Genomic DNA, 12287 nt, shown 5'->3' with positions numbered 1-12287 from the left:
CCTTGAAACCCACAGAACAAGTTTTGTTTCCTCCTCCTTCATCCCTGCTATTGCTGTACTATGGAACAGTCTTCCCACTGATGTATTTCTCAAGGAATACAATATACAGGCTTTTAAATTGAATGTCAACAAGTTTCTCCTTTCCCATCCCCCTACTCATATACAGTACTATAGGTTGACCAGCTAACTTCTCATATATGGGCCCAACAACAACAAAAAAATATATATATATATACACACACACACACACTGCTTGGAAAGAAGTCAATGGACCCCCCCCATGGGCAAAGTGCATTATGCCATGTAACGAATTGTGTTCGTAGACAGTATAAATTGGATGAATGTGATACTCCCAAGTCATTACAACTGTAATGACTTGGAACTATCACATTCATCTCGCAGTCATTTTACCCAGACAACTGTCTCGGTAAAATGGCTGCGAGAAGGGAACTGATGGAGTTTGAAAGAGGCATTGTGATAGGATGCCATGTTACAGGCCTATCTCTTCAGCAAATTGTTGACAAATTGGGCCATCCCAGGTCAACAATCAGTGATACTGCTGAGATGGAAGTTCAGGGAGTCAACTACAAGTGCTGCTGCAATGGACAACCCACCACACTCACTGAACATGAGGGTGGAGTGCTACAAAGGATAATATGTAAAAACCACTGATTGTTGGCTGACTTGTTGAATGCAAAGTTCCAGGCATCCGCCTTCATCCCTGCTATTGCTGTACTATGGAACAGTTCCCACTGATGTATTTCTCAAGGAATACAATATACAGGCTTTTAAATTGAATGTCAACAAATTTCTCCTTTCCCATCCCCCTACCCATATACAGTGCTATAGGTTGACCAGCTAACCTCTCATAAAAAATGGCCCAACAACAACAAAAAAAAAAAAATAAAATAAAAAAAAAAAATATATATATATATATGCACACTGCTTAGAAAGAAGTCAATGGACCCCCTCCTCCCCCATGAGCAAGGTGCATTATGCCATGTAACGAGTCATGTTTGTAGACAGTATAAATTGGATGAATGTAGGGGAGGGTCCATTGTGTCTGCGTAAAATGGCTGTGAGAAGGGAACTGATGGAGTTTGAAAGAGGCATTGTAATAGGATGCCATGTTATAGCCCTATCTCTTCAGCAAATTGTTGATAAATTGGGCCATCCCAGATCAACAATCAGTGATACTGCTGAGATGGAAGTTCAGGGAGTCAACTACAAGTACTGCTGCTGCAATGACAACCCACCACCCTCACTGAACATGACCCTAGGGTGCTACAAAGGATAATATGTAAAAATCACTGATTGTTGGCTGACTTGTTGAATGCAAAGTTCTGGGCATCAACTGGTACAGGAATCTGCACGAAAACACCCAGAACTGAGGTTCACAACATGGATTTCCATGGAAGGGCCGCAATATGCAAGTCCCACATTACCTGAATCAACATGCAGCTTCGTCTTCTTCAGTGGTGATGCAAAGAGTGTGTACAGGTGAGTTGTGGAAGCTGTGTTATGGAGCAACGAATCACGTTGCTCTATAATGTGATTTGTTGATATCTCTAAATAATATCAATGAATCACATTATCCTCTACCGAGCAGATGGATGGGTGTGGCAGATGCCTGGTGAATGTCTCTTATCAAGGTATATCTCTTATCATAACTCAACTATGAAATTCAGAGGTGATGGCACTGTCCTGTTTTTCCTGGTTTGGTCTCAGGCCAGTGTTCATCATGTGCCACGAACATTGAACTCTGAGAGGTATCTGAACATTCTGGACAATGCAATGCTTCCTACTCTGTGGCATTTTTACAGAACTGACCATTGTCTCTTTCAGCACGACAATGCACCATTGTCATAAAGCTGCTGCTGTAACTGTGGTTTGTGGACACATCACCACACTTAACTGGCCTCCACAGTGCCCTGATCTCAATCCTGTTGATCATCTGTGGGATTAACTGGAGCATTGGGTAAGGTCAAGGGACGTCTGCTCCACAACAATTCAGAACCTCATTACATGCATAAAGGAAGAATGTTCCAAAATTCTCATCGATCGCCATCGTATGCTTGTGGAAAGTATGCTCCGTAGGATTGCTTTCCACAAGCATACAATGGCAATCAATGAGAACCTCCTCCAGCAAAAGGAGATTCTACATTTATTAAGGTGGGCACTATGGCTGTTTGTTGCTCACACTGTGGTGTCTGTTGACTTCTTTCCAAGCAGCATATATATATGTATATGTGCAGTGCTCCAGAAATCCATTTACCATGGGTGTGTTTTCAGAGACACATGGCAAGTGAATTTTCACATTTGTTCTAAATGAATTCAAAAATGTACTGCCTTATATTCTTTGCATAATTTGCACTTTTTCTAAAAAATTTTTAGACATTATTTCATTCATTATCAAGTTACTTGATCACATGTGGCTTCCAATGAGTGAAATGAATGAAAAGAAAACTGTAATAAAGAAGTTTTCTTTTCAACAAGAAGAGAATATCTTATGTAATTAATTTAATAAGTTAATTCTTTCTAATTACTTCCAAAATGTGAAGCAAATCCTATCTATGACAACAGGTGGTACTAGTTATTTCTTATTCTCTGTTATAAACTAAAGTCTACCCTGCATCCACAGATGAATTTTGAAATAAATAGTCACATATTTTCAAAGAACATTTTATTTTTCATAATGTGCAAGTCATCACCATTCTTAGAAAAATTAGAGATACCATTAAACAAAAAAATTAATTTAACAAGTTTGATTTTCATTTGTTTCACTGATAACTGTAATTCTCTCAGCACCCTTTTTAACCCTTAAGTAGGTATGCAGTTGTAACATAGTATTGGCATAAGCATATTTTCATAATTCACAACATGAATTAGCTTAGTGTAATTGTATACTTGAATATACATGATGAAAAGATTTTTTAAGAGTGTTATTTAAAAGCATAATTATCTTGCAAAGAAGAGTCGGTGACTGGATCATGTTAAAAGTTATTCTCTCCATTGTCCATTTTCTGTTGTGAACCTGTTATATTATTATTACCCCAAGACCTCATGGAGTCAAAGACTCATCTGGGAGGTTCTTTTATCACACACACATCTCATCATACCATGTCTTAAACACACTCAAACTCCTTGCAGACACCACACTCTCAGGCAAGGCATTCCAATCATTTACAACTCTGCATGAAAAAAACCCGCCTCTCACTCCCCTACTTGCACCCTCTTTATACAGTTTCTAGGGATGACCTCTGGTTCTCCCCTGATCTCCCACTATTCTCTGTAGAACTTCTCCACCATTGATCCTATAACAACCCCTTACCAACTTGTTAGGTCTCTATCATATCTCCCCTCTTTCTCCTGCTCACCAGACTCTGCAAATTACATCTTCTCAATCTTTCCTCATACTCGACATTCCACAGGTCAGAAACTACCTTAGTCGGTCACCTTTGGACCCTTTCCAACATCCTTCTGAAACCCTGGTGACCAAATCTGGGCACAATAGTCCATGTGTGGCCTAATCGAAGCCTTATACAACGGAACAAGAATCTCCCTACTTCTACACGTCAGTGTCCTCCGCATCATTCCCAGAAGCCTTTGTGTTGTCTTCACAATTTTGGTGATGTGTCCCCTAAATTTTAGATCCTTATCCACTATCATCCCCAGATCTCTTATTTCCTCTACCTCCAACAATATATTCTCACCAAGCATAAATTCTGCATCCCATTTTTGTTTTCCAAATTTTAAAACCTTACATTTTGCAACATTGAACTCGCATCCCCATTTCCGTGCCCAATCACTCAATTTATTCAAGTCTTCTTGTAAGGCCACAACATCTTCACTACTCTTTATGGTTCATCCCAACTTTGCATCATCTGCAAACAACTGAATATCTCCATCCAAATTTTCGCCAATATAATTGATATACAAGTTAAACAGTAATGGTCGTCCTAAAACAGACCCCTGAGGCAATCCACTAGTGACTTTCCTTTTCCTAGATATCGCACCCCCATTGTTGATACCTATCAGATAGCCAGACTCCAATCCAATGCATTAATCTAATATCCAACCCCATCTGCTCTAGTTTGACTGTCAACTTATGAGGTACTCTATCAAAAGCCTTTGCAAAATCCAAGTATATTACTGTGTATTTTTTTCCTCTGTTCAAGGAAGCAGTCACTTTATTGTAATAAGTAAGTAGATTACTAAAGCATGACCTCCCTTTAGCAAATCCATGCTGTCCATCAAAGATAATACCATTGTTGTCAACCCAACTCTGGATCCTAGTTCTCACAAGCTTCTCCAACAACTTAACCACAACACCTGACACACAGATAGGCCTATAGTTTGATGCTTGAGTTCGATCACCTCCTTTATGAAGTGGCACAATCTTGCCCTCCTGCCACTCCTTAGGAACTTGACCAAGTGCAAGACTCGTATTAAAAAAATATGTCAAGGCAGGTGTCAACTCCCTGGCACATTCCTTCAGAATACATGGTGATATATTATCAAGTCCCACAGCCTTATTTACATGTAATTTACTCAACTCCCCAAACACCTCTTGCTCACTTATAGTAAGTCTCTCCTCCCCATCATCAACTGCTCTCAATCTCTCCATGAAGTCACATTCACAAAATTGAAAGATCTTTATAAACTGCTCATTAAGTATCTCCACCATAGTTTGTATACTTGTTTTTCCTATTGAATAATTTTTATGGATAATTTATAAACTTGGCCTTTATTATGCACAGCAAATGAAAGGAAATGCAAACTAAACTTTTTTTTTTAGTTTTGTGAAGTGAAAAACTGAAGCAAAGGGACCAGAAAATATTAAAAACAATGGGAAAAAAAATGTCATCAAATAAATATAGTCAAGATGTGCTTTCAAGATAAATGCCTGCACAAAGCATTCAAGTGGTTGTGCTATGAATATGAAGTGAAGTCATTCTGTAATGTATAAAAATATCCTGAGACTACTGATAGAAACTCTATATTACTACAAGATTTTTCAGGATCTTTGAAAATGGAGACATTTAGGTTCCATGAAGGATCCTATTCTTACAAAAAAAATTATACAGACCTGGGTAGAAATGGTCCAGGAAAATCTCTAGCTGGTTTCCAAACAAAGATAGATTCTAAAATGTTTGAACACTTACAATTCCTTTTTAATTCAGCCTGTTATAAAGTTAAATTCAATAAGCCATTTACTGACTTCAAAAACTTCATAGACCCAGTAGTAGAACAATATCAGAATTTCATTCTGATATAGGTGCCTCTGTAGTGCAATTGGAAGGACAGCGGAACACTGTGCCTTTTGACTGGAAAAGACCTGGCTTCGATTCTTGTCATGACAAGGGGAAGTCTTATATGGATTTTTTCAATTGAAGGTGAGTTAGCCAATCTCATACAGAGGTAGCAGGGCTTTTTCTCCTGAAAACAGGTTTTTCATCCCGTGTACAGACAAATTGGCCTTCAGAACACACCCAATTTACAGACAAAAAATGCTGTTGGTGATGATGGGCGGTAGATAGAGTTGATGGTAGTAGTGTCACAGCGGAGAAATAAGTGGGGGTTTAGAGGGTTGAGATGTGTTTAACGAAGTAGAGTGGAATGTCTTCTCGCGATGAGTCCTTGAATTCCCTAGAGGTGTCACATAATAATAATAATAAATTAAAAGAATTTTGTTTAACGACATCAGCAGGTGCTGATGTCGTTAAACAAAAATTAGTTGAGAAAATTCAAGACTCCAGTAGTGAATCTTCTTCTAGATACTTCTTCAGATATTTCAAATGAGAAGAATCTCATTATATGAGATGTATAGATAAAAATCAGAGAAAACACTTGTTTACATAATTCCTCTCCAAAAACTGTGTACTTTGATAGATGAGAGAGTGAAATAAACAAATTCTTGTCATGTTGGGAAAAAACTGGACTAGTTTCCAAAATTGAAGAGACATTCCAGATGTTACAAATTATTGCACATAATTTGAATATGGCTATTTTAAATTCTATTAAAGATATTCTCTTTGATGATGAAATTGAAAGGTAAAATGTATATGTGTGTAGTAATGAAGTGACTAAGTCTACTTTTACATAGATGCTGTTGACTTTACATCAATTGCCTTAGTTACTTCATACGAAATAAATTCAGTATAAGCCTGCAGAATTCCTTAACTAAATTGAATAACTGCTGAAACAATCCGGTACAAAAATTAATAAAAAAGATAAACTTTGAAAATAGACAGGAACATTGAAAACGTCATCTGCATCCTGAATAAAGAACATATAGAAAATGCTTCATCTATTTAGGCACAATTTTTAATGTAGATGTCAAATAACGAAATAAATTCAGTATAAGCCTGCAGAATTCCTTAACTAAATTGAATAACTGCTGTAACAATCCGGTACAAAAATTAATAAAAAAGATAAACTTTGAAAATAGACAGAAACATTGAAAACGTCATCTGCATCCTGAATAAAGAACATATAGAAAATGCTTCATCTATTTAGGCACAATTTTTAATGTAGATGTCAAATTACGAAATAAATTCAGTATAAGCCTGCAGAATTCCTTAACTAAATTGAATAACTGCTGTAACAATCCGGTACAAAAATTAATAAAAAAGATAAACTTTGAAAATAGACAGGAACATTGAAAACGTCATCTGCATCCTGAATAAAGAACATATAGAAAATGCTTCATCTATTTAGGCACAATTTTTAATGTAGATGTCAAATTACGAAATAAATTCAGTATAAGCCTGCAGAATTCCTTAACTAAATTGAATAACTGCTGAAACAATCCGGTACAAAAATTAATAAAAAAGATAAACTTTGAAAATAGACAGGAACATTGAAAACGTCATCTGCATCCTGAATAAAGAACATATAGAAAATGCTTCATCTATTTAGGCACAATTTTTAATGTAGATGTCAAATTACGAAATAAATTCAGTATAAGCCTGCAGAATTCCTTAACTAAATTGAATAACTGCTGTAACAATCCGGTACAAAAATTAATAAAAAAGATAAACTTTGAAAATAGACAGGAACATTGAATACGTCATCTGCATCCTGAATAAAGAACATATAGAAAATGCTTCATCTATTTAGGCACAATTTTTAATGTAGATGTCAAATTACGAAATAAATTCAGTATAAGCCTGCAGAATTCCTTAACTAAATTGAATAACTGCTCTAACAATCCGGTACAAAAATTAATAAAAAAGATCATCATCATCATCATCATCATCAAATTCCTGCCATGTACCCTCAAGGGGTGTACAGGATATGATAGTACTACATGAAAAAAATTACATCATTATTAATTTCCTATCTACAATTTTCCTCCAAATCAGTCTGTTACTTGTCAAGACTCCAACATTATCAGATCTTATATTTCTATCGTCTAAAGCACTTTGTATCGTATCAATCCACCTATATCTTGGCCTTCCTCTGGGTCGTTTTGCTGCCACCCTGGCAGAGAACACTTGTTTTGCTAATCTTTCCTCGCCCATTCTATTTAAGTGACCATACCACCTGAGATTAGCTCTGCTAACGCATTCCTGGATGCTGACAATGTCAAGTTCTTTCCTAATATCCTCGTTTTTAATATGATATTGCCATTGTTGCCATCTGTTCACGCCTATAATCTTTCTCAGGACTCTCATATCTGTGGTCTCTAGTCTTTGGTCAAGTGTTTTACTTCTGACCCAGCTCTCAGATCCATAAGTTAAAACTGGTTTGAACACTGTCTTGTATACAGCTAATTTAGTGTTACGACTAATTTCTCTCTTATTCCATATGAATTTATTCAATTGACTTCCCACCATACCAGCTTTGCTGATTCTGTTGTCTATTTCTATATTTAATTTACCATCTTCAGTAAAAATCGTGCCTAAATAGCTGAAATGTTTTACTTGTTCCACAGGTTCTCTATTCACAACACAGTTGACATTTTCAATGATTCTGCCTATTTTCATTGTCTTTGTCTTTTTATTGCTGACCTTCATACCATATCTATTACAACAGCTATTCAATTTAGTCAGAGAATCTTGCAGACTTGTAGCAGATTTATTTAGAAGTATAACATCATCTGCATAAAGCAAAGAGCTGACATTAACATCTCCAATTTTGATATCATGTTTAATACCACTTTCCTTCATAATGTGATCCATATAGATAATGAATAACAGAGGGGATAATGTACATCCTTGTCTCACACCAGATTTAACATTAAACCATCTTCCTGTACTTCCTTCAATTCTGACTGCTGACTTACAACTCAAATAAAGACTAAGTATTGCTTGGTATAATGCCCCATTCACACCATATAACTGCAGCATATTGAATAGCTTCTCTCTTGGCACCTTGTCATATGCCTTTTCCAGATCGACAAAACTTAAATACAGATCTTTGTTATATTGCCATGCTTTCTCAACTATTTGTCGTAAAGTGAAGATCTGATCCTGACAGCCTCTATTTCACCTGAATCCAGCTTGTTCTTCACCAAGCTTTTCTTCCACAATTCTTCTCAACCGTTTCTCAAGTATACTTGCATAGATCTTGCCAGGAACACTCAGTAGAGAAATACCTCTGTAATTCTCACATTCAGTTTTATTTCCCTTTTTATATATGGGTACTATGAGAGCTCTACTCCAATCATCGGGAATTCGTCCCTCTGTCCAGGCTTTCTGAACTATGCAGTGCAGCCACTGTAATACTCTTATACCACCATACTTCAGCATTTCAGGTCGAATATCATCTACTCCTGCTGCCTTTCCACATTTCAGGCCTTTGATGGCTTTTTCTACTTCAAGTATGGATATGTATTCCTGACTGCATGCCTGGTCAGTGTTTTTTACCACTGTGCTGTCATCACTGCTTGTTTCATTTAGCAGTTTTTCAAAGTAATTACTCCATACTTCAAGGATATCTTTTTCTCCCGTTTTCATGTCACCTTTATCATCTCTAATTCCTTTTACAGCACTCTTTCCTCCATTCTTAAGTTTCTTCAACAACCTCCAGAATATTTTGCCACCTTCTTGATATTTATTTTCTATATTCTTGCCAAAGTCCTCCCATGACTTTTGTTTAGCTAGTTTTACACAGTGTTTAGCATTCTTGCATTTGTCTCTATATTCTCTAAGAGCAAAAGCTGACTTATTTGCCAGGAACTTTTGGTATGCTTTCTTCTTTTCCTTCACTGCCTCTTTAACTTCCTGTGTCCACCAGGGAGTTCTGATTTTTTTATCCTTACAAACAACCTCACCACAGGCCTCTCTGGCAGAATCAATCAATGTTTTCTTCAGAGTTTGCCACTGAATCTCCAAGGTTTGGTTCCTGTTCTCAAACTCTTTCATTTTTTCTTCAATAATCTTTGTGTATTTTAGTCTACAGTTCACATCTGAGAGCTGCTCAACTTTTATTCGCTTTAAAACTTTCTTACATGTTATTCTTTTCAATATGAAATTCAATTTTATCCTGCTCAAGACTAAATAGTGATCACTTCCAATTTCAAATCCTCTGTACACTCTGGTGTCCTGCACCAGGAAGAAAACATCACTATCAACAATAACATAGTCAATGAGACTTTTCTTATTCCTAGCCTCTTCTCTCCATGTGAATTTGTGCACATTTTTATGTTGGAACATGGTGTTAGTAATGACCAGTCCATGTCCTGAGCAGAAATCCAACAGATATTTGCCATTATTATTAGCTTTGCTCTTTTCTCCAAATTTTCCCAAAATATTTTTGTATGTCTGACAATCATTTCCTACTCTGCTATTTAGATCCCCAACAAGGATCAACTTTTCATTTTTCATTGTGTCAGTTGCTTTTTCTAAAGCCTCAAAAAATTCCTCCACTTCTACCTTAGTAGAACCTTCTGTGGGACCATAGGCACAAATAAGTCTCATTGTCCAGTTCCCCATTCTCATATTTGCCCACATTACTCTACTTGAGACTGCCTGCCATTCAAGAAGATTAGCCTCGTATTTTGTGTTGAATACTATGGCTACTCCTTCTTTTCCTTGATTGTCATTGCCTGAATATAACATTTTGTATTTATTGCTCAGAAAGAGCTCACCAGTTTTGGTCTTTTTTGTTTCAGTCACCCCTATTATGTCGATCTGGTACTTATCTAATTCCTCAGCTAGCTCCATTTCTTTGCCATTCAGGCTTCTTACGTTGATAGTACCGATCTTTAACTCTGGTGATGTTGAGTTGGGGTTTGTTTTCAGATTTGTTCCAGTAGCTGACTTTTCGCTGTTCGCCCTGGTTCCCTGGCGAAAACAACGGGGGCCTTGTTTAACCGGGCGACGCCCCAGCCGGCATGAAATTTTGTCATGTTGTACCATCATTCTATATTTTGGTTTAACCAATAAGAATACAATTTGGTCGGCTAAATCCCAAATTGCCAGCCCATCCTCGTCCGTTCAGTATCCAAGTAGATACCCAACAGGGTGCACCACGAGAAGGTGAGGATTGGACATTAGGTCAGAAGCCCTGGTCGGTTCTCCGCATTCCTTTAAAGGCTATGTGGAGGTCTCCTCTCAGTTATACAGCTTTGACCCTTATAGACAGGAACATTGAAAACGTCATCTGCATCCTGAATAAAGAACATATAGAAAATGCTTCATCTATTTAGGCACAATTTTTAATGTAGATGTCAAATTACGAAATAAATTCAGTATAAGCCTGCAGAATTCCTTAACTAAATTGAATAACTGCTGTAACAATCCGGTACAAAAATTAATAAAAAAGATAAACTTTGAAAATAGACAGGAACATTGAATACGTCATCTGCATCCTGAATAAAGAACATATAGAAAATGCTTCATCTATTTAGGCACAATTTTTAATGTAGATGTCAAATTACGAAATAAATTCAGTATAAGCCTGCAGGATTCCTTAACTAAATTGAATAACTGCTGTAACAAATCCAGTTCGAAAATTAATAAAAAAGATAAACTTAGAAAATAGACAGGAACATTGAAAAACGTCATCTGCATCCTGAATAAAGAACATATAGAAAATGCTTCATCTATTTAGGCACAATTTTTAATGTAGATGTCAAATTAAATTGACAACAGAATAATCAAAGCTGGTATAGTTTGGAGCCAAGTGAATAACTCTATGTGGAATAAGAGAGAAATTAATCAAAATGCTAAATTAGCTGTGTACTGGACAGTATTCAAACCAGTTTTAACTTAAAAATCTGAGAGCCAAGCTAGAAATGAAACAGTTGATCAAAGACTGGAGATCACAGATATGAGAGTTCTGAGATTAAAATTAAAGGAGTTTGCAATGCTAGGCTACTTGTATATGGTGGCTAATGACTTCACATTATTGCCTTAGACTCCATATACAAGTAGCCTAGTTGTGAAGATACTTCACACTCAAACTTTGCTTACACTTGGATAAAGGATTACACAAGAATATAATTTCTTGTCATCTTTAATTTAATTTATAACCAAGTGGAAAAACTTTCAACAATTTTCTACCTGTTGTTTAGATCTGCTTCTTTCTGGACATATAATTAGTGCTATAATTTACATATTATACCTGTAAGAGTGCATGTTTCTTGTTTTTCAGGAGATTAAAAAAAAAAACTTGTGCTGGATTTTCCTTCTGTCATTCAAGCTTAGGTAACTTAGCACTGCTAAATTACCTCAAAGTGTTTATACAAAATTCCTCCTGTCATCATTAGGATCTTTTTCTCATGCATGTGATACTTGGCAAAACTGCTTGACCATAGTAATATATATTATTTATATATATTTTTTATATTTCTACTATTTAGGTAGGTATTTTCTAATAACCATTGACATCACAAGGAATGTATGAATTCTAGTTTGTTTTTTGCAGGCTTAAATTTTTTACTTTACAGGTGGAAGAAATATTCCAGATTTCTTTAGATTAATGAAGAGGCAATTTTCTTCTACAGAATGGTGTCACATTGTATTTCCTGCTGAGGAAAGAGAACAACTTATAAGATTTTACAGAATTTGGGTGAATGTTTTATTCTATATTTTTAAAAATCTTTAATTGGCTTTTCAAATAATTTTTAATTTTTTTTTAAGTAATTGAAAAAACTTACACTGTTATATATATATAAAAATTCAACTACATTTATAAAATCAGGAACAAATATGAAAATTTCCTATCAAAATGAAGTTAGATAGGGAGATGCCATTTTTCCTAAATTATTTACAATAGATCTAGAAGAAATTTTTAAAACCTGAATTGGAAAAATAGAAGAATTATGGTAAATGGGA

General features: G+C 35.9%; 1 protein-coding gene across 9 annotated transcripts in view; it reads left to right on the top strand.

Moving 5' to 3' along the window:
* LOC150107333 (L-aminoadipate-semialdehyde dehydrogenase-phosphopantetheinyl transferase) overlaps positions 1-12287 on the top strand; it is a 169965-nt gene that overhangs the window by 20048 nt on the left and 137630 nt on the right. For all 9 annotated transcript variants that reach the window (XR_016548193.1, XR_016548192.1, XR_016548191.1 and 6 more), the window contains exon 3: positions 11900-12021. Coding sequence is in view for 5 of the 9 variants with exons in the window: in XM_090391195.1 (XP_090247321.1) it covers positions 11900-12021 (122 nt within the window). In the remaining 4 variants the exon portion in view is untranslated. The remainder of the gene's footprint in view (positions 1-11899; positions 12022-12287) is intronic.

This window comes from Typopeltis vanoorti, chromosome 4, assembly GCF_054136105.1.
Source record: "Typopeltis vanoorti isolate ZY-2024b chromosome 4, IOZ_Tvanoo_1.0, whole genome shotgun sequence".
NCBI classification, from domain to species: domain Eukaryota; kingdom Metazoa; phylum Arthropoda; class Arachnida; order Uropygi; family Thelyphonidae; genus Typopeltis; species Typopeltis vanoorti.
This window is presented reverse-complemented; position numbering and strand designations above follow the sequence as displayed.